We start from the raw sequence: 27,875 nt of genomic DNA on the forward strand, positions 1-27,875 counted from the left end.
CTCGCCCAGAGGTGGCGGGGCCGTTGGCGTCACTTCCGTCCAGGCCGGAACCCAAGATGGCTGCGCTCTGTCTGAGGTGACTTTAGTTGGGGGGTGGGAGTCGGTGCCGCGGCTCTCGGGAGAGCTGCACTGGCCCTTCACGTCTTGCTAACAGCTGTTTACCTCGTGCCTCGGCAGGGAAAGGACCTGTGGGTGGAGGCCATGCGCTTTGGAAACCTAGAGACCCTTCCCCTCCCCTAGCGGCTCCTGTGCACCCTGTAGAGCTTCGGGGTCCCTGGCCGATTATCTTTTCCTTACTCCTTGCGGATGGGTCGCGGGGCTCTCGCCGCTTCTGCTTTCCCACTTTTTTTTTTTTTTTTTTTTTTGCGGTACGCGGGCCTCTCACTGTTGTGGCCTCTCCAGTTGCGGAGCACAGGCTCCGGGCGCAGGCTCAGCGGCCATGGCTCACAGGCCCAGCCGCTCCGCGGCATGTGGGATCTTCCCGGACCGGGGCACGAATCTGTGTTCCCCTGCATCGGCAGGCGGACTCAACCACTGCGCCACCAGGGAAGCCCAGCTTTCCCACTTCTAAAATAGTTCTTCCCCAGATTGCTCTCGGAGCTGCAGCGAGAGCCGAGCTCCAAGAAAATAAGTAGGTCTAACTTCTCTTATTTAAGGCTTGGGCCTTAAATAAGAGGAGAAGGATCTTGGTGTACTTTACCTTTGCGTTTTACTCCTGCAAACACCAGCTGCTGGCAATGAGTGGGCACTGTCCCAGTTCCTAACGGGCCCCTGGCAGAGTGCAGGAGGCCTAGACCCCTATCGGGGTGACGATTAGCAATAGCGCCCATAGTGGTTGCTCTGCTGCCCCAGAGCAGCCAGGAACTTCAATTTGTTTATTTTTTTACTTGGTGGGTGAGGGGAATAGATGCCCCAGTTTTTCTCTGTAGTGTCAACTCCTTGTCCAGAGAAATACCCTAGATTGTCTTCCATTCTGAACTGTCCATTGTCGACAAGGCCTCGTTCTCTGCTCAGAGCCTTTCTAGCCATAGCGATTTTAGACACTCTTGGTACAAATCCCAGCATAGTTTCGTGCCAGCACTATTTTTGGAAACTATTTGTTATGGAAAGTTAGTTTTAATGCAGTTGAGATTTAATTCCTGATTTCCCCAAATGTCTTTTCATTTCTCTTTCCACTTCAGTCACCCAGTGTAAAAATAGACGGACTTTATTTAGTTTTTCTCTGTGTCAAAATGATGCCTCTTGGAGCTGAGATCAGGAATGGTTTATCTTAATCCTTCTTTTTTTCTCCCTCTTATTTACAATTGTGTCTTTTTTCTAAAACGTGTCAGGGCCAGTCTTTCCAGATTGCATCCTTTATTACAAGTAGTTTGACCATAATTGAATGCTTTTGAATTCTTTGATATATCATATTTTAGAAGATGTCACAGGCTTTTTGGTGGAATTAACGTTTAGCTTGTAATGATCATATTGGGTCTAAACAGTTCATTTTAGGAGTTTCATGATTAGCGCTTAGAAACCAAGGATCACTGTACACATTGAGTATGTCCAATCTGTGTCATTTTGAGCTGTGTAGGACTGTCATCACTAGGATTCATTAGTGGTAGTACAAAACTCTTATGGAAAGGGCACCTTAAATTCTAGGAGGTAGTTTCTAGTTCTAGTAGTGTCACTAATTCCATTTATTTTGGACAAGTCAAGGTCATTGATTGCATGATTGTGGTTTCTTCATTTGTGAATGAAAATAGTGATAACTTGAACTCACTTAAGAGAAATATTGGCTAAACATTTTTAATGCTTGGTTAACTAAAAATTATTAGTTATCACAGTCTTGTATGTCATGGCTTTTGAGTAGTGCTCTATGTTTTGTATACTCCCTAAAGTTCATGGACTAGCTAGGGAGGAATAACCAGCTAAGTAGCACAAACTCCATTGGCAGTCAGTCAGGGAATGACTTGCCAAAGCCAAGACCGAGATAGAGAACTAAGCTAAGAACAGCTAGCCTTCTATCTAGTAATGTTCATGCAGCTTAAGCACAAAGCCCCCAAGTCATTAACCCTCCAAACGTTGCTCATCATATTAAATGCTACATGTGAAGCACCTCCAAAAACAAGGTTTAATTTATTTAAAGTCTAAATTCTTAAGACTGCCTTTTAAAATAAGCATACTAATTCACAAATCATTTTTTTGAGCCTCTTCTGACATATTATTATAGGTGCTATAGATGCAAAGTATTCCAGTTCTATTCTTAAGGAGCTCAAAGTTTAGCAAAGGAGATAATTAATAAGCAACATAATGTTGATTTAGAGATATGAGCAAGTGATGTGGGAGCATGACAGGTGCAGCAGGTAAGGCTAAAGGAGTGGTGAAGTTGCCATTTGGGAGTTGTTGGATCTTGAAGGATGAGTTTATCAGGCTGCGAGGGAGGTCCACTCAGAGAATAGCCTGAGCAAAGGCATGTGGTCAAAAGAAACTGCTCTGTCGGGGGGTAATGTAACATTCAGTGTGGTAGATGTATAAAGGGCTGAAGCGAACTTGTGGGAGAATAGCTCTGGAGAATTGGATTAGGTCATGTTGAGAAGGGCCTTGTTTGACTGCAGTGTGAACCTTATAAGTAGTGGGGAACTGTTAAAGACTTTCAGGCAGATGATTGATGAAATCAGCTTTATTTTTCAGTAATTTAACTCTGGTAATATTGAATGATAGGGAAGAGATTGGTGCTAGGAGATCAATTCAGGAGCTCCTGTTATAGTCCTAGTGAGAAATGAAGAGGATACAGACTAAAACAATGGACTGAAGTTTTCTAGATAGTATTGGTAGGATTGGGTGATGCCTTGCATATATATGGGGGGATGTAAGAGAAAAGAAATCAAGAATGACTTACATTGTATCTTTGGAGTCAGTTGGGTGCTCATACAATTAATCAGAAATTTTGTATATAAATGATTGCTGTTCATTGTGTCCTTCAAGGTTATGTAAACATTTTAATGTTGCTGTTACCTCAGACGTTTATGAAACTAAATTTTGACATGCCATCAGATCAAGTTTAGAGGGCATACAAGAGAAACTCATTATAGTCACATCTTGTTTTGGACCAAAAATGGATCTTATTCAATTTGATCACATAGACTTGACTTTGAATAACTTTTGGTTTTTTCCAAAAGTGAAATCCATTTTCAGCAGATGAATATTTTTACACTGCAGAGTTTTAAAAAGAATGTGTTATGAATTCTAAAGACCTTTGGGAGACCAGTGAAATATTACTAAATTACATGTATGTGGTATATTGCAGTTTAGAGAGTGCTTTGCTATACATTTTCTCATGCAGTCCTCCCAACAACCAATAATGTAGGTATTATCAATCCTATTTTATAAATGAAAAAGCTGAAACTCAGTGACTCACTAAGTTACACAACTTATGCAGATCTAGACCTCCAGTCTGGCTTTTTTACTTTGTCCAGTGTTCTTTTTACATTACTGTTGTTGACTCAGTACAGAGAAGAGTTTCAAAAACAATTTGAGCCATGATTACATTTTGGGGGAGACATGTATAATGCATTTAGAAAGGGACAGGCACTAACTAGAAATCAGTTCTGGCTTGTTAATTAAAAATAAAATAAAGAAAGTACTATTACTTTCTAGCTATAACATATAAAGCACTCTTCCTGGGTGGAAAAAAAATCTTTTCAGGGTTCCTGGTTTCACATGAAAGGCAAGGATAAATTAGATATCTACTCTTATCATATTTCAAATAAGGTTATGCAGTTGTGCAACTAGTTTCTGTTAGGGTCTTGTGGAAAGCTTACATTGGTATTTGTCTGGGAGACAATAGCACTAGACAGAGAGTGCTGTAGATTCCAACCCACATCTGCAAACTCTTGCTGGGTAGCTGAGTGACTGGATGTAGCCTGGTGTGAGGAATGCATGCCCTGCAACTTCAGAGTCACAATTACTTCAATTGATTTAGAGAGATTTGTTCCCACTTCTTTCTTTCTGGGAGCCTTGGGTACACAATGTCTGTATTCACCTCTTGCCTCCAAAGCTGGAAAGAGGGAAGAGCTGAAGGAAGTGTTGGTTGGATTATTTTTCCTTCAAATAGTGGGCCCTTCTAGTGTTCTAGTGTAGAGTGTAAGGTTCTTGAAATGTTTATGCATCTAATATCAATGGTATGAGGGACATCATGAGCTTTTTTAGAAGATCATTGGATCTTAATGTGATCTTGTATCCCCACAGTGCCTTGCACATAGTGTATATACAGTAAACTTCTGTAGAATCTCAATGTATTTGGTCCCAGAGCTTCACTCTGATAACTTTCTCAAATACCTTTGGAAAGATTCGGTATAACGTGAGTTAAAGGGGTGTAGTGATCATGTGTTTTTCATAATACCATGTTAAATTAGTTAAAATCAGTTAAATTCTCTTTAGATAGAATGCCTGGGTACATTTTAGTCTCAGACTTGAAAAGCAGTTCCAGTATTGATATATACATTTCAAAAATAGCACCTTTTTAGTAGAAAACTTGTGTTACCTTCTTCAAGTACCTTTTCATGTGGATAGTAAAGAAATCTACATTCTCATATTTTTTGCACTATTATATGACAGCCTTTTTCACTTAAAGTTCATCCCGTTGTCTGGAACTTGTTGGTAGTTCCTAAAATGACAGCTTAATACTTAGGACCCTGCCTCCTCAAACCCCTTGTTCTTTAAACCTTTTAAATTCATCCATTTGCATCAGGTGTCTGCTTTGGCTAAGTTGTATAGTACTTGGTGTTGCCACTGGCTTATTCTGTACCCACCCCCCTTTTAAAATTTTATTTTATTTTTTATTTTATTTTTGGCCATGCCTCATGGCATGCAGGATCTTAGTTCCCTGACCAGGGATCGAACGCTTGCCCCCTGCAGTGCAAGCGAGGAGTGCTAACCACTGGACCACAAGGAAGTCCCCCTCTCTTTTTTTTAAACCCGTCTTTTATTTTATTTATTTTTTTTTGTGGTACGCGGGCCTCTCGCTGTTGTGGCCTCTCCCGTTGCGGAGCACAGGCTCCGGACACGCAGGCTCAGCAGCTATGGCTCACGGGCCTAGCCACTCCGCGGCATGTGGGATCTTCCCGGACCAGGGCACAAACCCGTGTCCCCTGCATCGGCAGGTGGACTCTCAACCACTGCGCCACCAGGGAAGCCCTAAACCCCTGTCTTTTAAACATCACCTCCTTTAAGATCTAGCTTGAAAAAATTTGCTTTCTGTATTTCTTTGTTGAACATTACCAACTCTGATTATTCTTTTACCTTGTATTATTTGTGTTCAGCTAAAACCTTATTTTGCATTTGTGAGTAATATTTGTGATTATTCTCAAGTTATTTAAAGTTGTAGCTTTTCAACTAGAAAAAATCTCAAAGATCCTGATACTGTCATTGTTTTTATCTTATTCCTAGTTTTCCCCTCCACCCGGAGTCTAATACAGTACAAAAATAGAGAAGTTGATATACTGAAGTATGTCTCTAAATGTGTATTGACTGTTGGTTCTCTTATCTTTCAGACGTGTTGGCCATCATTGCCTCCGTGCCCACCTTAGTCCTCTGCTCTGTATCAGAAAGTAAGTTTCTAAATATGGAGATTATTATTATTTAACCTTTTTTTCATCAGGGAAAAGCAGTAGGCTGTTGACTGATATTTTGGGGATATGTACGAAAGCAGGTAATTGTAGATGGTTGGCTGAAAATTAAGTGATTGTGGTCCCTATTTTTCTCATCTGGTAATAGAAGAAGGAAGGATAAGAATATATCTGTGTTTTTTCTTAATTTTCCTCACTTTAAGCTTTTCTGCTATATCTAACTTTATTGATTTGCATTTTGGGCAGCTCCCAGGCCTTAGTCTTTATATCTCTTTCTTTCTGCTATATTCATTTCTAGTCTACTGACTTCAACAATTGTCTCTTTGTGGTTCTTTTTTTTTTTTTTAACATTTAGTTTTAGAAATATTTTGTACTTCCAGGGAGTTCCCTAGTGGTCCAGTGGTTAGGATTCAGTGCTTTCACTGCCACGGCCCGGGCTCAATCTCTGTTTGGGGAACTGAGGTCCCGCAAGCTGTGTGGTACTGCCGGAAAAAAAAAAAAGAGATAGTAAAAATATTTTGATAATTTGTACTTTCAGAAAAGTTGGAAGAATAGTACAAGGAGGTTCTGTATACCTTTCACCTACATTCATCAGTTGTTAACATTTTGCTGTGTTTACCTATCACTCTATATATTTTAGGTTGTGCTCTATGAAATTGCCATTTTTGTGGGTCAAAACTGGCCTAGTATTGACAATTTAGTGTGGTTCAGCACAATTTAATTATTGTGATTATTTTCTCTGAATTCTTTGAGATTAAGTTGCAGACATCATGACCTTTTACTTCTAAATACTTCTCCTAAGGGAATTCCCTGGCGGTCCAGTGGTTGGGACTCTGAGCTTCTACTGCAGGGGCTACCAGTTCTATTCCTGGTAGGGGAACTAAGATCCCACATGCCGTGTGATGCGGCCAAAAGAAAGAAAAAACAAACTTCTCCTAAGAACAAGAGCATTACCTTATAAAATACAGTATAATTATACAAATGCAATTATCAAATTTGGCAAATTTAACATTGATGTAATCTTATCTGATATACAGTTGTTTTTCAGATTTTCCATTTGTCCCAAATAATGTACTTTATAGAAATATAGTCTACCTGTCCCCCATCCAGGATCTAATTAGGTTCACATATTATATTTAGTTGTCATATTTCTGTAGTATCCTTTAACCTGGAACTATTTCTTAGCCTTCCTGTGTCTTTTATGACATTGACATTTTTGAAGAATACAGGTCAGTTATTTTGTAGAGTGTCTCTTAAGTTAGGTTTGTCTGATTGTTTTCTAATGACTAAATTCAGGTAATCCATTTTTGGCAGGTGTAATACATAAATGATGTATCCTCAGTACATCACATCAGGGGCATATGATGTCATTTGTCCCATTAGTGACTTTAACTTTGATCATTTGAATACAGAAATGTCTGCTAAGTTTTTTCCCAGTATGGAGTTACTGTTTTAACTTTTGCAATTAATAAGTAATCTATGGGGAAATATTTTCTTGAGGGGGATAGATCATGTTTAATATAGGCACATAGAAAGTTAAATTGTTGAACATAGCTGTTTAACAATTGGCTTCAGGGACTTCCCTGGTGGTCCAGTGGTTAAGACTCTGCACTTCCACTGCAGGGGGTGCAGGTTCGATCCTGGTGGGGGAACTAAGATCCCATATGCCCCACAGTGCGGCCAAAAAAAAAAAAAGGAAAAAGAAAAGAAAAAGAAAAAAACAGTTGGTTTCAGCCTAGCCCAGTGACAAGGAAAACCAAGAAGCTCTTCAGAGGTACTGAGTTGAATCCAGTTCTTGATTTTTGAGAACCTAAAAAGGAGTCTTGAAGAGCCAGATGAGAGCAGGTGGTAATGTATGAGATATCACTCATGGCCTGGGAAAAGGGTAACCCATTTATGTAAATGGTTTTGAAATATTATATTTGCCCTGCCACCCAACAAGAAAGAAGTTTAGCCTCCATTACTGGACCTGTGTGTTGGGGGATTGGAAAGAAGAGTTATCCTCTGATATGACCTCATTGGGTGATTGAGGTTATTAATAACTGAGTCAAACTTGGCAGAAAGATAAGGTGAGTGGACAAACATGTTTTCCTAATACATAGGTTCATCTAGCCCAGCTTACCTTTTTATATTTTAATTTTTTGTTATGTGAAAATTTAAACCAAGTTTACTTTTAATCATTTTAAAACCTTTTGGTTTTATTTTAGTGCCGTCCCTTTGGGAACCACAGCCAAAGAAGAGATGGAGAGGTTCTGGAATAAGAACACTGGTTCAAACCGTCCTTTGTCTCCCCATGTCACTATCTACAGGTAAGGGCTCTAGAACCAGGGAATTTAGTAGTAATGGATAAAAGTTCTGGAGGTTGGTGCATAGCGTCCCTGATTATTTCCCTTAGGGCTTTTTTATAACAAGATGACTAAATTCCCTCTTCTGGCCTTAGAAGGGTAATCTAGCCTGCAAAACTACTATTTGGAAAATTCTGGTAAGTCAAAATGTAATTCCTGTTAATTAAAAAAATTTATTTTGAAACAATTTTAAATTTACATAAATGTTGCAGAAGTAGTGCACTGTGTTCCTCTATACCTTTATGCAGTTTCCCAATGTGTTATAACATGTCTGAATGATTTAAGAACAAGTGCAGTGATGATGATACCCCATTATTCCTGTATTAGTTTTCTATTGCTGCTGTCACAAGTTAAGTACAAACTTGGTGGCTTAAAACAGCACATTTATCATCTTACAGTCCTGTAGGTCAAACTCTGGCTCATGTCTTACAGGGCTAAAATTAAGGTGTTAGCAGGGTTGCATTCCTTTCTGGAGGCTCTAGGGGTGTTTCCTTGGCCTTTTCCAGCTTCTGAAGTCTGTTCTGAATTCTTTGGTTTGTGGTCTTCCTCCATCTTCAAAACCAGCAATGGTGGGTCAAGTTCTTCCATCCTGTCACTTTGAACCTGCTTCATTGTCACATTTCTTCTCTAACTCCCTCCTTCTGCCAGACCCTTCCACTTTTAAGGACTTTAAGAGGATTATATTGGGCCCATCCAGCTAATCCAAGATAGTCTCCTTATCTTAAGGTGAGCTTATAGCAACCTTAATTTCACCTGCAACCTTAATTCCCCTTTGCCATTTAAGATAAATACTCACAGGTTTCAGGGATTAGAATGTGGACAACTTTCTGCCTACCACAATCCCTTAATACTTGAGTGTGTGTTTCCTAAATTCAAGGAAACTCTCCATACTACAACCATCACAGTCAAAATTAACATTGATCCAGTGTTACCAACTAATCCTCAGATCCCATTCAGATTTTGCCAGTTGTCCCAGTAATGTCTTTTATAGGTCCAAGAGCCAACTCAGGATCATGTATTACATTTAGTTGTCTCTTTAATCTCCTTCAGTATGGAACAATTTTTTAGCCTTTCTGTATCTTTTATGATCTTGACATTTTTAAGATGTTTCCCAGTTTGGGGTTTATCTGATGTATTCTTGTGTTTATGCATTTTTGGCAGGAATACCTCTGAAGTGATGCCATGTTCTTCTTAGTGCATCCTGTCAGAGGGTGACACATGATGCTGATATATCCCATTGGTGGTGATGTAACTTTTTTTTTTAAAGATGTATTTATAATTTATTTATTTAATTTATCTTTGGCTGCATCAGGTTTTAATGGCGGCACGCGGGATCTTCATTGTGGTGCACAGGCTTCTCTCTAGTTGTGGCGTGCGAGTTTTCTCCTCTAGTTGTGGTGCACAGGCTCCAGGGTGCGTAGGCTCTGTAGTTGTGATGCATGGGTTCCAAAGCACATGGGCTCTGTCGTTTGTGGCACACAGGCTCTAGTTGAGGCACTCGAGCTCAGTAGTTGTGGTGCGTGGGCTTAGTTGCCCCATGGCATGTGGGATCTTAGTTCTCTGACCAGGGATCGAACCCGCGTCCCTGCATTGTAAGGTGGATTCTTTACCACTGGACCACCAGGGAAGTGTTTGGTTGGTGATGTAACTTTTTATCACTGGTTAAGGTGTGTCTGCTAGGTTTCTCCACTATAAAGTTAATGGAAAAAGATGTTGTATTTATTAATTCTTATTTTGTGGGGAGGTACTTTGAGAGTATAATATTCTACTTCTCGTCAGATGTTTACCCATTAGCATCTTTCGATGGTCGTTGCCTGAATCAGTTATTACTGTGATGGTTGCCAAATTGTGATTTTTCTAATTCCATCATACCTTGTTTATTACTATAGGGTAAAGCTTGCTTGCTTGCTTTCTCTCTCTCTCTCTCTCTCTCTCTCTCTCTCTTTCTCTCTTTCTCTCTTTCTTTCTTCCTTTCTTCCTTTCTTTCTCCAGTATTTCTAACAGGAAAAACTCTTCTCCTCTACTCTTACGACAGCAACTAAAGGAAAGACACTAATGTTTCCTCTCTACTCTCAGTACTTCTGATACCAAATGTTTTCCCACAACCAATTTTTCAACTCTCCAGCACCAATTGGGTGTCCGACAATTCAGTTATGACACTTACTACTTGGAGTTAACACAGGCCCCCCAGGTTAGGGGCTCAGTCCCACAAGACTGCCTGCCAGTTCGGATGCCAATTGCAAGTCCCAGGTTGTCACCTGTACTTCTGACTAATCAACTATAAATCAAGAGTTTTCACAACACCCTCTGTGGATTCAATAATTTGTTAGAATGTCTCAAAGAACTCAGAAACATTTACTTAACTTTATTAGTTTATTATAAAGGATATTACAAATGATACAGATGAATAGCAAGGTGCCCTTTTAGTTAGTTCTATGTCTGGAAGGATCCTGAGCACAGGAGCTTCTGTCCCTATGGAGTTGTGGTGCACTACCTTCCTGTTGTGGATGTATTTACCAGCCTGAAAACTTCCCAAACCCTGTACTTTGGGGATTTTTATGGAGGCTTCAACACATAGGCATGATCAATTATTAACTTAATCTCTAGCCCTTCCCTTCCCGGAAGGAGGTGGGGGTGGGGCTGAAAGTTCCAAGCTTCTGGTCATGGTTTGGTCTTTCTGGGGACCAACCCCCATCCAGAGTCACCTCATTAGAACAAAGATCGCTCTTACCACCCAGGAAATTCCAAGGGATTTAGGAACTGTGTGTCAGGAACCAGAGTCAAAGATCAAATAAAAAGATACTCCTAGCACCCCTATCACTCAGGAGATTAATAAGGGTTTTAGGAACGCTGTGTCAGAAACTAGGAACAGATATTATATATATATATATATTTATGTATATATGGACTTCCCTCGTGGTGCCTGCCAATGCAGGGGACACAGGTTCGAGCCCTGATCCGGCAAGATCCCACGTGCCACGGAGCAACTAAGCCCATTAGCCATGACTACTGAGCCTGCGCTCTGGAGCCCATGAGCCACAACTACTGAGCCCGCATGCCACAACTACTGAAGCCCACACCCCTAGAGCCCGTGCTCCGCAACAAGAGAAGCCACCGCAATGAGAGGCCCGCACACCACAACGAAGAGTAGACCCCGCTCGCCGCAACTGGAGAAAGCCCGTGAGCAGCACCGAGGACCCAAAGCAGCCAATAATTAATTAATTAATTTAAAAAATATGTTTATATATATTTCTTCCTATTATTGCACAATTCCTATTTTGCCCAAAGAGTTACACTGTTACTCTGATTTATTTTGTTGTTCAGATTGTCCCAGACTTAGCTAGTGGGAGTTCTTTCAAGATGGCTCCTGTGAAATCAAGGTCTGGGTGCTAGATGTACTCATTGCTACCAGGATATCATTGCTTCTAGGCTGTTTCAGTAGATTAGAGCTATGAGATATATGTATGAATATACACATGTACATGTGTATATGTGAGTATATACATATGCATACATACATCTATTTCTGTTAATTTGTCTTCAGAAGTAGCACTGATGGCTGTTATGCTGGTGTCTTCCCAAAAAATCCCTGTAGATCTGCTCCTTTCTAGCTAACTCAGCAAATCATCTTGAGCTCAGTTACCGTCTTTACTTGGGTTCCTGCCAGGGAGGCTGGTCATTTTTTAACCACCTCCACAAATACCACAACCCTTCAGATTTTTTCCAAGCCAGATTCCAGAAATAATTCTGATTGAACAGTAGAAATTGGACATTCTACTAAAACAGAAGATTAATAAGTGATTTCAATCCTTGCTACTTTATGGTAAAACTTATTTTTAAGAGATGAAAGATATGGGGGAGGATTATAATGATGAAGAACTTCTCAAATTATTTTGAGTCTATATTTAAAGCCCTGGCCTTTTTTCACAGGTCATATAACAAACAGTAATAAGCTGATGAGATGAGACTTAAACTACCTTGTTTGCTCTTTGGTTATGAAACTCTAGACATATTTATGGGGAAAAAAATAGCAGGAAACATAGAGCTGTTTCCAAGGTGAAATGTCTGGGAAAGATGTCTGAGCTATCTGGAATCATATATTTTCTGTTGCTAACTTTTATAGATTTTTGGAGGTAGCATGGAAGTATATGGTTAAGTTATAGCCCTTTCTGAAGTACTCTTTTTTTTTAAACTTTTAAAAAAATAAATTATTTATTTATCTATTTTTGGCTGCATTGGGGCTTCGTTGCTACACGCAGGCTTTCTCTAGTTGTGGTGAGCAGGGGCTACTCTTCATTGTGGAGCACGGGCTGTAGGCGTGCGGGCTTCAGTGGTTGTGGCTCATGGGCTCTAGAGTGCAGGCTCAGTAGTTTTGGCGCATGGGCTTAACTACGCTGTGGCATGTGGGATCTTCTGGGACCAGGGCTCGAACCCGTGTCCCCTGCATTGGCAGGTGGATTCTTAACCACTGTGCCACCAGGGAAGTCCCTGAAGTACTCTTTATCTCTTAATAAATTAAGTCAGTTTATCAAAGCAAAAGTGTGTATAGGGATTACATTATTAGGAAAACAAGTCATTCTAAAGGACGTTCGAAAAATAGTTTAAAAACTTAGAGTTAGAAACGTTCTTAAATTTTAATTTATTCTTCAACCTCATTGGTTTTAAGACTGCTACTTGGGGCTTTGGATATTCCATTAAGCTTCTGTGGATAGTCATGTGGGGCTGGCCAACATGCAGATTGCACTGTAGGCCCTTAGTCCTGGATAACCAAAGCAACTTGACTTCAAGGATTTTGCATTTGAAGAAAGGGTGCTGCTCAAAAAATAATAATAATAAAAAAATAAAAATAAAAAAAGTTTAAAAGCCACTATTGTACCTAATGAGTGAATTTCCTCTGCAGTATTTTCATAAATGGATGTCTACCTATGCTTGCACACCTCCAGAGAAAAGGAACTCACTATCACCCTTTTCCAATTTGGGAATTTCTCTTATTATCAGAAAGACCCTCATTTTATTGAACTTACTACAACATATCTTCTGTACAGTGGTTCTAGTTCTACCCTGAACCATATAAAATAGATCTAAGTCCATTTTTTTTCTGACAACCTTTATTGATGCTGAGTATCTTTTTATGTGTTTATTGGCCATTTGTATATCTTCTTTGGAGAAATGTATATTCAAGTCCTATGCTCATTTTTAAGTTGGGTTGTCTTTTTACTTTTTTAAAATTGTGGTAAAATGTATATAACATAAAATTTGCCAGTTTAGCCATTTTTAAGTGTATAGTTCAGTGGAATTAAGTACATTCAAATTGTTGTACAACCATCACCACTGTTGATCTCCAGAATCCTCTCATCTTCCCACACTGAAACTATACAATAATTACCATTCCCCTCTGCCCCCAGCCCCTGGCAACCACCATTCAAGTTTCTGTCTGTGTAAATTTGACTACTCTAGGTACCTCATAAGGTAGAATCATATAATGTTTGTCCTTTTGTATCTGGCTTATTTCATCTGGCATAACGTCTTCAAGGTTCATCCATGTTAAAGAATGTGTCAGAATTTAATTCCTTTTTAAAGCTGAATAATATCCCATTTTACATATATACCACATTTTCCTTATCCATTAATTCGTCCATGGATTTTTGTGTTGTTTCTATCTTTTGGCTCTTGTGAATAATGCTGCTACGAACATGGGTGTACGAATATCTCTTTGAATCTCTGATTTCAATTCTTTTGGGTATATCCTTGAAGTGGAATTGCCAGATCATATGGTAATTCTATATTTAATTTTTTTAATTATAAATTTATTTATTTTTGGCTGTGTTGGGTCTTTGCTGTGCGCGGGCTTTCTCTAGTTGAGGCGAGCGGGGGCTGCTCTTCATTGCGGTGCGTAGCTTCTCATTGTGGTGGCTTCTCTTGTTGCAGAGCATGGACTCTAGGTGCATGGGCTCAGTAGTTGTGGCTTGTGGGCTCTAGAGCACAGGCTCAGTAGTTGTGGCGCATGGGCTTAGTTGCTCTGCAGCATGTGGGATCTTCCCAGACCAGGGCTCAAACCTGTGTCACCTGCATTGGCAGGCAGATTCTTAACCACTACACCACCAGGGAAGTCCCTATATTTAATTTTTTGAGGAAGTAACATACTGTTTTCCAAAAGGGCTGCACTGTTTACATTTCCACCAGCAGTGCACAAGGGTTCCAATTTCTCCACATCCTTGCCAACATTTGTGATTTGCTGTTTTTGTTGTAGTTGTTTTAATAATAGCCATCCTAATGGATATGAAGAGGTATTTCATTACGGTTTTGATTTGCATTTCTCTAATGATTAGTGATGCTGAGCATCTTTTCATATACTTACTGGCCATTTATGTATCTTCTTTGCTTTTTACTTTTTTGGTGGTATTGTTTGCAGCGTGATGTTAGGTCACTTGCTGAAAATCATATATCTTATGTCTCTAGCTTTTCCTTGGTTAACATTCTACTAAAAGTCAAAAAAGGAAAAAAATTTAACACACTTCAGATCAGTAGATATTTGTTAATTGCTCACAGTGTGCTTGGTACTTTTTTAGGAGTTGGAAATACAAAGATGAATAAGATAAAATCTGTGCTCAAAAGGATCACAGTATTTCCTGAAAAAAAATTTTCCAAAGGGAAATCATACTGGCTCCTAGTGATCATCTTTTCTGTAAGTGAATTTAAACAATCTTGATTTTCTGTGCTTGACTCTTATCTAATGTTTGAAAAGAAATAGTGGGGATGATCTGTCTCTGCTCCATGATGTCTGAGGCCTCAACTAGAGAACACAAGGCTGGGACTGAAATAATTTGAAGATCCGTTTACTCACATGTTTTGGGTTGATTCTGGCTCTTAGAGGGGATTTCGTTTTTCCTTCTACATGGGTCTTGTTACATGATCTTTCTGCTGAGGCTATTTTGGGCTTCCATATTGCATAAGAGAGGGATGGACGAAGGGATTGAGGGATAGAAGGAGGGCAAGTGATTTGGAACTCGTGCAGTGTCAGTTCTGCTGCATTCTATATCTTGAGGCAGTCAGTCATGAAGTCCTGCCCAGAGTCAAGGCGCTAAATATAAATACTGCCTGATGAGGAGTGACAAGATTCTGGAAGATCATGTGAGACTGTCCCCTGCACTGGCAGGCGGATTCCTAACCACTGTGCCACCAGGGAAGCCTAACCATTGTTTTAAAGTTAGGGTAACATTTGACTTTATCACTCCCATTTTCCATTTCAATATGTCTAAAAGATTACTAGAACAGTGCATATGTTCCATGTGTTAGCTCTTGTGATTTAATTCATCTTGCCAGGAGCCCTAAGTGCACTTGGAATGCTAAGCAATGTCTTATGATTTCCCCACTTTTTTTTTTCTTTCAAGTCAATATTTGTTCTGTCTTTTTCAGTCTGATAATCATTCTCTTTGACAAATAAAATAGTTGAGCAATCTGCTTTGCACTCTGTCATCCATTAACATAAAATTGTCAACCCCAGTTAGGAGGCTGTCTTTCCCTGAATACAATTTTAAAAGCCCCTTGTTGTTGTCCTTGACAGTTTTGTAAGCCTCAGCTCATTCTGGGTTTTAGTCTCCTGGTTCTTCTAATCAAATTATGCCATTGTTCTCCGCTTGTCCTTTGTTATGAGGCTCTTCTTCTGCCTTTTATATTTATCTTGTTAGTCTGAGTTAATGAGAGTGGCGTCTAGCCAGTTTTTTTGGTTTCTTTAGACATTACTCCTTTCTTACTGTGACCATTTTTAATACATAGAATTTCCTTTTGCGGTCCTTTCAACCTACTTGAGTTGCTTCCCTTTAGAGTATGGAGTATGTGGTCTGATTATGCTCAGCATTCTCTGTCTAAGCTGACTTTCCAGGATGAATGTTAACTTTATCCAAAGATGCCTGTTCTTTCCATTTCACTAACCAGTTCCCTCTTGAGCATGAGCACTAGGTCCAGAATGTAGCAGTGTTGGTTGTCCTTCCATGGAAATGCTTTGGCAGATAGAAAAATCAGAACATGATTTATTTATTTATATTAATTTATTTATTTTTGACTGTGTTGGGTCCTCTTTGCTACACGCGGGCTTTCTCTAGCTGCAGCGAGTGGGGACTACTCTTCGTTGTGGTGCGTGGCCTTCTCGTTGTGGTAGCTTCTCTTGTTGTGGAGCACGGGCTCTGGGTGCACGGGCTTCAGTAGTTGTGGCTTGTGGGCTCTAGAGCACAGGCTCAGTAGTTGTGGCCCATGGGCTTAGTTGCTCTGCGGTATGTGGGAATCTTCCTGGACCAGGGATTGAACTCGTGTCCCCTGCATTGGCAGGCGGATTCTAAACCACTGTGCCACCAGGGAAGTCCCAGAACATGCTTTAAAAAGTGGTTTGATGACAAAGTATTTTAAAACTACTGTGGATTAAGAACATATACTAAATCCAGCAAAATGGGATTTTAAATTTGGGATAGGTAATTTATTAGGGAATGACTGATATGCTCAGTTTGGATATTTTGGGGGTATATAATAAGAAAGATCATGGATGACTGAATGTTATATGAAACAGTGGATAAATAAAACTCAGGTTTTCTTCTACTTCTGTCTTACGACTGGAGAAATGGAAGGACCCAGGTGGTTGTAATCTAGTGTTTATTTTCTAACTGTATGCAACTTTAATTGATGTTTTTGACCCATGTTCCTTCTTCTTATGAAAGGAGGAGTTTGAGTTTTAATTGATTCCTCCTCTCAGCTCTGTTAGTGATGCAGTCTGGAAAAGGGAGTAATGCTTCTCCTTAAATAAATCACTGTTCTTATTTTCAAATTAGAGAGTGGAAACACAGGAATGTGAAAGCTGTTTGTTTTTGTTTTGCGATAAATGGTTGCCTATTTCTGAAGTGGTTTATATTCTTTTTGCCAAGACGGACTCTCTACTATGGTGTCGTCTATTCCTTTTTTTTTTTTTTTTTTTGCGGTACGTGGGCCTCTCACTGTTGTGGCCTCTCCCGTTGCGGAGCACAGGCTCCGGACGCGCAGGCTCAGTGGCCATGGCTCACGGGCCCAGCCGCTCTGCGGCATGTGGGATCTTCCCAGACCGGGGCACGAGCCCGCGTCCCCTGCATCGGCAGGCGGACTCTCAACCACTGCGCCACCAGGGAAGCCCTATTCCTTTTTTTAAATTGCTTTTGTGTGTTTCTTTTCAGATGGTCTCTTCCCATGGTGATGTCCATTTGCCACCGTGGCACTGGTATTGCCTTGAGTGCAGGTATGTATGTGTTTTTATGCGCACGTGAACACACAAACACACACACACATACTGCTTTGAAAAACTTTGCTCTTTCTTTGGCTCTTGGCAATGCCTCCTTGACAATGCCTCCTCAGAAACTTGATTTAGAGAAAATGATAAGTCATTTAAGCTTATTGTTGTTCATTTCTTTAACAATTAATTATGAGTTCACACAATGCTCAGGTTCTTTTCTTAGCCAATTTTTTTTCTTTTTTGAATTCTTTTTCTTATTTTTTCTTAGCCAATTTTTAAATCATCCCTAGCATGTCCTGATAGTATGTTTATTGTCATTACAGAGAACAGATATAGAAATATAATGGAGATAGACTGGCTGACTGACCAAACACAGTCCAAGATTAATCATCAACCTTATTCTTTCAGAAACTCAGTTTTAGCACCCAGTTTTCATCACCTAGAATTGATCAGGTGCAAAAACACTAACTCATTCTCCAATCTCAAAAATTCTTGGTTACAAATCAGAATGTCTATTTATTTATTTATATAATATGAAATACAGCTGCAGAGTGAGTCGTATGCTGGTCTTAGTGCATCCTTTTCAGGTAGTAAGGTTTATTACAGGTAGGATGTACAGATTATAGTCAGGTTTCTGGAGTCTGATGGATCTTTCCACAGTAGGGAGGTACTTTATAAGAGGATCAGCTGTATTTTAAAAGTTTTCTCTGGCTAGTGCTGGAGACATGGACATATTTTTGTTTTTCATAATATCCTTTGGAGCCCCTCCTAGGCTTCCATAGAGTATGTTTTCACTGAAGTGGTCCTCAACAGGACTAGTGGCTCAAATATAGGAATCCTGTATTTAGGGAGCAGCTGCTGAGACACTGGAGAGATTATCCAAAACTAAGTCTCTGCTATTCACAATTAGATTAGTTTTGTTGGTAAGCAAGTAAAGATAAGAATTCCTATCTAAGATCCGATGTTATCATTCCTATGTTACCATTCCTTAGGTTATTATATAACTTGTAATTATTTTATTTGCTTAGTTTTTATAAATCTGTCTCTTTTATTAGGCTGTAAACTCTTTATAGAGTAGGAACTGCATCTATCTTATTTACCTTTCATATCCTCTAGCACTCAGTAGGTGCTTAGTTAATCTTTATTTACTAAATGAGTACAACCGTGTAAATCACTTTGCTCATAGTGGTCATTTCAGATATGTTCGTTCCTTCTAACTTCTAATTAATCTCCTGTTATGCATTAGAAATTGGATAGTGATAATAATAGCCTCTACCCTCAAGGGTAAAAGAATCTAAGGAGTAAGACAAATAAATATTTATAATGCACTGTGATAACTTTTTAATAGAGATATGAGATCCCAGAGGAGAGAACAACTCTTCAGGAATTGGAGAACTTGAAAGAAGGATGAGTAGGAGAATTCATGGAAAGGAGGTAGAGGAGGACTTCCCAATGGACAGACTACCTTATGCAAAGGCACAGGGTTTGGAAGGAATCCAGAGTCCTGGATAATGATAACTAGATCTGCTTGTTTAAGCGTTGTGTTATGGGAGAAGCAGCAAAAGATAAGACTGGAAAGTGCACCAGACAATAAAGGACTTTGACTGCTGTGCTGAGAAGTTGGAACTTGATCCCGTTGACCATGGGAAGTCATAAAAGGTTCATGTTCTCATTTGTTTGGCCTAGACAAATCCATGATTAGGTATTTATTCAGACAATAGAGATTTTATGGCCAATATATAAATTCTGAAAAGCATGTTGAACTAAAAAAGCATGATGACACTAGTTTGACTTTATATAGAATTTATTGAGGAAGACCTTTACAAGCAGTCCTTTAAAAGATGGAGAGAGGAGGCCAGTAACACTCTTTCATTGCTTAGATTCTGTAGGGATTAAAATACTCGTGATTTTTCATAGTGACAGACAGTATAAAAATCTAGGTGAAATTAGGTGAATTGCTTGAGAATGACAGGTACCTGAAGCTGCAATGTGAATGAGACTGGGAAAGGGTAATCAAGATGCAACATACAACAGTAAAAAGAATGAGATTCAAAAAAGAAAATATGAGTGCCAAACAACAGATATTTTAGAGGAATACAACTATAAATAAATTGTACAACTAACTTGAATGGGTAGAAGAATGGTCCTGAATGTTTTGGATAGTCTTTAAAAACAGGTTAGATTGGAGAATCAGAACTTCAGTGAAAGGTCACTTGACTGTATAGGCAAACCTACTGCTTAGGCAGTTGTTTCTTTTCTAGAAAAGCCAAAGGACTTATAAGTATATAAAGTAACTAATGGAACTCTGAAATGACTGTTTTTTTCGTCTGGGCTTTTCATGAGATGGGACCAGAGTTATTGATTCTCCAATGTGATGTGTTATACCCTCGTCATTCCTGACTGAGGCAGTTTAGAGAAAGAGAAAAGAGCATAAACTTTGGAGTTAGATCTGAGTTCAATTCCAACTCTGTCACTAACTAGCTACTGTATCATCACTTCCTTTTCTGGTTATAATAATGCCTAGTTAGGACTGTGAGAATTAAATTAAATATATAAAATTCGAGCTGTAAATCAGGGTTCCCATGACCCCTTCCTCAGGTTTGATAATTTGCTAGAAGAGCTCACCATAACTCAGGAAGACACTTTATTTAGACATACTGTTTTGTTTTGTTTTGTTTTTTGCCATGTGGCTAGTGGGACCTTAGTTCCATGACCAGGGATTGAACCTGTGCCCCCTGCATTGGAAGTGTGGAGTCCTAACCACTGGACCGCCAGGGAAGTCCCAAGATGTACTGGGTTTTAAAATAAAGGATCAACTTCTTTATTTTATTATTTTTTTAAAATTTGCTTCAGAACTTTTTTTTTTCGGCTACATTGGGTCTTCGTTGCTGCACTCAGGCTTTCTCTAGTTGCGGCGAGTGGGGGCTGCTCTTCGTTGCAGTGCACGTGCTTCTCATCGCGGTGGCTTTTCTTGTTGCGGAGCTCAGGCTCTAGGAGTGCAGGCTCAGTAGTTGTGGCACACGGGCTTAGCTGCTCCATGGCATGTGGGATCTTCCTGGACCAGGAGTCGAACCCGTGTCCCCTGCATTGGCTACTTGGAATCCGACCCTAATCTCTTAAATTTGCCATATATTTCAGCATATTGCTCCTTCTTTCAACATCTCTCTCTATAAAAGTGGTTGGCTACTCTGAACCACTGCGCCACCAGGGAAGTCCTCAACTCCTCTATTTAAAAAACCAAACGGGGCTTCCCTGGTGGCGCAGTGGTTGAGAGTCCGCCTGCCAACGCAGGGGACACGGGTTCGTGCCCTGGTCCAGGAAGATCCCACATGCAGCGGAGCGGCTAGGCCCCTGAGCCATGGCCGCTGAGCCTGCGCGTCTGGAGCCTGTGCTCCGAAATGGGAGAGGCCACAGCAGTGAGAGGCCTGTGTATCGCAAACAAAATAAAACAAAACAAAACAAAAAAAACAAAAAAAAAAACCAAACGGAGGAGATACACAGGGCAAGGTATGGGGGAGCAGAGAGGGGAGTGTGTATGGAGCTTCCATGCCCTCTGTGGGCACACTACTCTCCCAGTACATCTTTGTGTTCAGTGACCTGGAAGCTGTACAAGTCCTGTAGTTTAGGGGGTTTTATGGTGGCTTCATTGCCTAGGCAAGGTTGATTAAATCATTGGCCATTGGTGATTAGCTCAATCACCAGCCACTCCCAGGTGTGGTGGGGTTGGGGGAGGGATGTGGACAGGGAAGGGGAGGGAGGTATGGGACTAAAAGTCCCAATCCTCAAATCATGCCTTGCTTTTTCTGGCAGCTAGACCCCATCCTGAAGCTGTCTAGCCGCCCGCTCCCCCTCCCCCCCAGCTACTAATTATCTCATTAGCATACAAAAAACTTTCCTTTCACTCCAGAGATTACAAGGGTTTTAGGAGCTGTGTGCCAGGAATTGGGGGAAAAAGACCAAATACGTATTTCTTATTGTATCACATCTTCAAACAAGGAATATCAGTATCAGTAAGTTAATCAGAAGCGATTTTGGCCAAAGCTTTCCTCTTTACAAATGAAAAGTATATGAGAAGAAATTAAATATGAAATTTCCTAAATCTTCCTCTGATGTCTAGTGTACTGGAAGGCAGGAAATAGCCTCTCCTCCTAGAACCTGAGTGCCTAAGGAGGGACTCCTCTAACAGCCAAACAATTTAATTTATGAAAACAAAGCCACTGAAGCTGTCCCATCTAATCGCTAAGAAAAATTAAATGGTGCTTTCACTTGGCTGCCAAGACCAACTTCAGCCTGTTCTTCTGCAGTTAAGTGCTACATACAGAACTGTGCGGATTGTCAGTAAGTCCTGTTGCCACTTCCAGAAGCCATCATAAGTTCTTTCAGACACTTCTTCCCAGCAAGCCTCTGCAGATGTCACTGCCAAAGAAAATGAAAACATCTAAAAGGGACTTGGTGGACCTGTCCAAATGATGATTAAAACTCAGGTTGGCAGTACCTGATTGCTGTCTTAACTAAAGTGTTGTCAAACTAATCTCATCATATATTCTGCCTGTCTGCTTCCCCGCAGCCTTGTGGGGCGGTGGGGCGCGTGGTGGGCAGGAGTATTCATGCATTGAGGGAAAACAGAGCATTTCTGAGAAGCATTTTCTCTTCTGGTGACAATCAGTTTTTCCAGGTCATCCCCTCTTGACAATTCAAGGACTAAGATATGGAGTAGGAAGGGCTGAGAATGAGATTTTTAGCTACAAATGATCAGACATTTTCTGAGAGGTAAAAGTTTAAATATTCCAACTATTAATGTAAATAATAATCACTACCAGGCCTGTATTAGGAACTTTATATATATGTATTTAATTTAATTCTCACAGTCCTAAGTAGGCATTATTAAAAGCAGAGAAGGAAGTGATGATATAGTAGCTAGTTAGTGACAGAACTGAACTCAGATCTGTCTTAACCAAAGTTTGTGCACTTCTCACTCTCTCTACAGTGCCTCTGTCTGGAATGACTGGGATTCCTAACATATGACATATCACATTTGAGAATCAATAATTCATGTCCCATCTTACAGAAAGCCCAAGAGAATAAAACAGTAATTTCAGAGTTCCCTTAATTACTTTATAAATCTGTAAGTCCTTTGGCTTTTCTAGAAACAAAGCTGACTGCCTGAGCACTAGGTTTGCCTGGTCTCTCACTGAAGTTCTGATTCTCTAATCCAACTTGTGTGAAGGTCAGTGTGGAACAGGAAATGAGCATGGTAATGTCCAATTTAATTTCTGAGGTTTGAGATGTATAATATCCAACAACATGTTAGTAAGTAACTGGTTATTTAAGAATAAAAGTTTTTTCTTTCCATTTACAAGGATAATTTTTTTCACATAGCTACTAAATTGTTAGGACATAAATATTTAAGTTGTTTGAATCTATCTACTTAATAAACAGAACTGTTAGGTTTTTCTTTTGGCTTAGGGGCATCATGAAAAAAATTCCTGAAAACACTGAGGTAACATGGAACTGAGATATCGTTTGAGAAGGTTTGGGAGGAAGATATGACCCAAGAGCATTCAAGGATCTTTGACAGCCTGAATAGATAGGAAGCTAGACGATCACAGGAGCTCCCCAGTATCCTCTGAATTTCAGTGCAAACCTGAAGTTCCAAAACCTCGACAGCCACACATATGCCTCAGATACCAGGCTCAGCTCTGATCTGTGCACCAACTGTGACAGCAGTCTACTGAGTCCTCGGAATAGCCACTCAGCAACACTAACCTCTAGGAGACCAGACTCTGATGTGGCTGCCTTATCCTAGGGTGTGAACAGCATGTCTTCCTTCAGCCTTTGCTTCTCCTATGAATGCTATAAAATTCTGACGCATCTGACGTTTCGTCAAAGAGCTGCAAGCCATGGTAGTTATTCTCAGCACCAGCATTCTTCCAGACTGATGGAGAAATGGATGGCACCCAAAAGTTTTTAATTTTGATGAAGTCCAATTTATTATTTTGTTGCTTCTGGTTTGGTGTCATATCTAAGAAACCACTGCTAATCCAAGGTCATAAAGATTTACTCCTATGTTTTCTTGGTTTAATGGTTTTAGTTCTTACATTTAGGTCTCTGATCCATATTGAGTTAAATTTTTGTATGGTAGAGATTTGAGTGATTTAAAATTTTTTTCATTCTTTTCCTTGGACTGAATGTACTGTTATTATTTTTGCTTACTGAGATGATGATATAGATGCAGCCAGAGGTGGCTTCTAAAATGATGGGTGAAGTTTTTATAGAGAGAGATGTTGAAAGAAGGAGCAATATGCTAAAATATATGGCAAATTTAAGAGATTAGGGTCGGATTCCAAGTAGCATATCTTCCACTGCGAATGTGAACATTAGTTTAAATCTTTCCCATTTTAAAATGGTTTAGAATTGTGTGAAGTCCTAGGGCTGTCATAGAACCCAGTTTTATGTGTTAAATTGGTTGTAGCTGGTGTGATGGGCTTACTTTGTTTCTCCTCAGGGGTCTCTCTTTTTGGCTTGTCAGCCCTCTTGGTCCCTGGGAGCTTTGAGTCTCATTTGGAACTTGTAAAGTCCCTGTGTTTGGGGCCAGCGCTGATCCACACTGCCAAATTTGCACTCGTCTTCCCTCTCACGTATCATACCTGGAATGGGATCCGACACTTGGTAAGTTGTACATTTTCTGGGTGAAAGGAATGGGGAGCCTGGAAGGATTTTCTCTTTCCTGGTCTGGGTTTAGTGTGCTGTTCTTAAAGTTAGTTGTGCTGGACCTTTGTTCAGGGGCCTCTTGAGGAAAGCTAAACTAGATGCCCTGTGCATTGCCAGGTAGCCCAGCTGGTGATGTAGCTTAGACTGGATGTAGGCCTGGCAGATACTTGCAGGGTTTCAGTGAATTCTTTTAGTTTCAAGAGGGATGTTACTAAAAGAGACCCATGAAGCCAAGCCATACATCTGGCATAGAAGGCATATTTATCAGACAAATAATAGTTACTGCTTTCAGTCTAAACTTCCTGTCAACATAGAGTGACAAATTTGGCTGGATTCAAATATACTGATGTTTATTATCTTGATATTGGATTGTGTTAACTGCTTTTGTTTTTTGTTTGTTTTGAACTATTAGAGAGAATGGGGCCAACTTTAACAAGCAACTGGGTGCTAGGATCCCAATATTGAGTTTAGGAATCTTTTGATAGCCTGAAATCTGACCATGTTGCCTCCTACATGACCTTGGGGTCAGTTCAAACTGGTGTCTCCTTCTCTTTATTAAGGAATTAAAGCTTAATGAAACCTGCCCCAGGTCAGAGATGAATCTCTCCTATAGCATTTTAAGATTTATATATTGTGGTCTCCCTACCCCTAGTCTTGCTTCCTTTCCCAGGAAGATAATTACAGCTTCATTCTTTCTGGTTTTCCATTATTTCTCAACCTAAGCCATCTGTCAGTTGGATGCTCTTGCCTTAATTTGACCTTTCATAACTTCCACATCAGAGCCTAGAGATAAGCACTTTCTGAATTGTAGTCTGCTCCAATAGACAGTTTAATGGAATCAGAAGAGTGAGAGACTAAATGATCTATTAAATTAAGTGTATCTATCAACTGTTCCCTGAGGCAGTGTTCAGTTTGATTCAAAATGACTTCACTTCCCTCAGGAAGAGGGGATGGAGAGGGAGGGCATTTCCATTAATGACTTCTTATTCCACAGAACAAAGCTTTCCAATGGAATCAGCTGATCAGCTTCCTTTGTTGGCATCCTGGCTCAGGCAGGGACTTGCCATATATTTGCTTTTGTCTCAGTATGGGGGGAGGGAAGGGGAAGAGATTTTATAAAATGTCAGAACTCAGTCAAGGCTTTTCTTAATCCCTTAAATCTGCTTTTGTTTGTTCTTTTAGCAAGTCCTGGCTCTGAATGTGGGACAGGATTTTATCTGTTCTCTGTGACAGTCCATAGTTCTTGTACTCTGAGCTTGATAATTGCCTTGCCAGAAGATCTAGTGGGGGAGTGGAGGGTGGAATTGATATTAAGAGAGTAGGAAGTGACAAGGTCTCTGGTATGCTAGAGAATATTCCCCCATCACCACCACCCAGTAGGACTCGATTTTTTGGTAAAACACTGTGCCTTTATAAGCAAAACAGCTTTTTGTGGAATCTGTTTGACTCCTAATCTTATCTAGGTAGAAGCTCTTTGGCAGCTGAGGTAGGGGCATCTTCTCATCTTGATTATTTTGGGGGCTCTCTAATTTTTCTCTGAGGCAATCCTAATTTGTTCAGTTTTACATTCAGGGTATAGGTATATGTGTGTGTTGAAACAGTCATATGTGGGAAACGTGAAACCTGAAGACTCTACTTTTGCCCTAGGGAATCTTTTAGAGTACAATATGTTAATGTCCCTAGGGCACAAGAGAGTCTAGATCAGTATTTTTTAAATTGTGTTTTTTTGACTCAATGGGTAGAAAATCAATTTAGTGGGTTGCTACCAACAAAAAAAAGAAATTTAAATAGAATACAACATATAGAATATAACACACATGGTAATGATAAATATTGCTTATTGTTTCATGAACTTTTATATATTATATATTATATATATATACATACACACACACACACACATACATATGCACACACACACTGGGTACTGATTAAAAAGATATTTCCTAGTTGGGGGTGGGGGTCACAGTCAAAACAAAATTGAGAAATAGTGTTCTAGACCCCAAAGAGTATTTTAAAAAAATATTAGTCCTGGACTTCCCTGGTGGCACAGTGGTTAAGAATCCGCCTGCCAATGCAGGAGACGCAGGTTTGAACCCTGGTCCGGGAAGATCCCACATGCCGCAGAGCAACTAAGCCCAAGTGCCACAACTACTGACCCTGTGCTCTAGAGCCCATGAGCCACAACTACTGAGCCCTTGTGCCACAGCTACGGGCCTAGAGCCCATGCTCCACAACAAGAGAAACCCCCACTTGCTGCAACTAGAGAAAAGCTTGTGTGCAGCAATGAAGACCCAATGCAGCCAAAAATAAATAAATAAATAAATTTATTTAAAAAAAAAATACTAGTCCTCTGCTGGACAAATGTTCCTTCTCAAAGGGGATTCCATACCTGGTTGGCTATACCTAGGAAATCATGTATATTATATCCCCATTTTGGAGATTAACAGTGTGCATTAATAAATTGTTTGAGAAGTCTTGTAGTTAAACTTTTACTAAATTAATTTGACCACAGAACTTTTTTCCCCCATGTAATGCCTTTTAACATTCTGAGGAACTAGTTTTTGGAGAAACACACTTTGGGAAACATTGATCAGTTTTTTTGTCACAAGAGAACGTTTTTATCTATTCATTCTGGAAGATCTTATGGGCTGAGGATGGATCCCTTTACTGTCATTGGGATAAGTGGGTGGTCGTTACTGTATTGTGGGTTTTGAGGAAAGTGAAGGTCAGGAATAAGGGGAGAAGAGGTTTTCTCTAGAATCATGCTGAGAGGAATTGCCTGTTCCTAGGTGGAGTTCCTTTCTGAGAAAGGAGTTGTGAGAGTGACCAGGACCCTGATTGCTGAAAAAAAATTTTTTTTTCTTATTTCTACAGATGTGGGACCTAGGAAAAGGCCTGACGATTTCCCAGCTATACCAGTCTGGAGTGATTGTCTTGGTTCTTACCGTGTTGTCCTCTGTAGGGCTGGCAGCCATGTGAAGAGCCGACGTTCCCAGCATCATCTTCCTACCAGTTATTGCATTGACCCATCTTCCTGTTTGTTACTCTTATCTTAAGCCAGGGCAAAGTTATCTTGATTTGTTTAGACCCTTTTGTGCTTGCAGATCCCCTTGGAGCTCAGCAGTAAGAGTACCTTATAGAACCAGAGTAGTGGAAAAGGATCCAGTTTTCTCCTTATTTCTAAAGATGGAATGACTGTAAAAACTCCCCTTTCCTGCCCCCAGCTTGCAGCCTACTCTGGGCCTGGGAGCCCTCATTCTCTCTCCATATTAGGCCTTGATTTGTGCTGAGGGTCAGCTTTTGGCTTCTTCTTCCTAAGACAGTGGAAACAATGCCACTCTGTGGCCTCTGCCATGGGGACTGGGAGTGGGGCTTGGGTTGCCACTGCCTGTGGGTTGCTGGCTTAAAGGACAATTCTGTTAATTGGTCAGCCCAGGGTCTTTAACACCCACACAGTGTGACTGAAAGAAGAGGGGTGGGGGTGGAGGGGAATTAGCCTGTCCTGGCTAGAGGGAGATGAAGAGAGTAAGTTGGCTCTTGGAGCACATGCTTTGGGGAGAATAAGATATATAGCTTTTGATGCAAGAGGAAGATCCAGAAAACTATCATTGAACCTATTAAGGATTATTTCTCTTCCTTGCATTTCCAGAAAAACCAAGCCTCTTATTGTCATGTTTTCTAATCCAAATTCATGTGACAGCTTTTTCTGAAACAGAATTAAAATTATTATATTGTCTTTGACTCTCCTTGATATCTTGAGAAACCAAGACAATGGTGGTTGGGGAGGAGCCAATTTCCTCCCCCTCCCTCTGGTCTCAGGCGATTACATCCCCCAATCTGACCTTTCTCAGGAGGGAAACAGTTTGTCCTACAAGTGACCACTGGAAAAATTGTCAGGGAATCAAATGCAAGTAGCCAGGGATTTAACATCTTGCTGGAACCTCAGAGAAGGAG

At 40.2% G+C, this 27,875-nt stretch overlaps 1 protein-coding gene across 1 annotated transcript; it reads left to right on the forward strand.

Annotated features, from left to right (window-relative positions):
* Positions 1-27,657, forward strand: SDHC (succinate dehydrogenase complex subunit C). Its single transcript, XM_060090828.1, has 6 exons — positions 1-76; positions 5,538-5,594; positions 7,820-7,921; positions 17,152-17,213; positions 23,713-23,876; positions 26,796-27,657. Exons 1-6 carry the CDS (start codon positions 57-59, stop codon positions 26,898-26,900), a joined length of 510 nt encoding a protein of 169 aa, XP_059946811.1. The 5' UTR covers positions 1-56; the 3' UTR covers positions 26,901-27,657.
* Positions 27,658-27,875: the final 218 nt, after the last annotated feature.

This window comes from Mesoplodon densirostris, chromosome 2, assembly GCF_025265405.1.
Source record: "Mesoplodon densirostris isolate mMesDen1 chromosome 2, mMesDen1 primary haplotype, whole genome shotgun sequence".
Lineage (NCBI taxonomy): Eukaryota > Metazoa > Chordata > Mammalia > Artiodactyla > Ziphiidae > Mesoplodon > Mesoplodon densirostris.

Coding starts and splice junctions, on each gene's coding strand:
- SDHC (XM_060090828.1), top strand. CDS start 57: ATGGCTGCGCTCTGTCTGAG. Junction 7,922..17,151: donor CCCCATGTCACTATCTACAG/GTAAGGGCTCTA, acceptor GTTTCTTTTCAG/ATGGTCTCTTCCCATGGTGA. Junction 17,214..23,712: donor TGGTATTGCCTTGAGTGCAG/GTATGTATGTGT, acceptor GTTTCTCCTCAG/GGGTCTCTCTTTTTGGCTTG.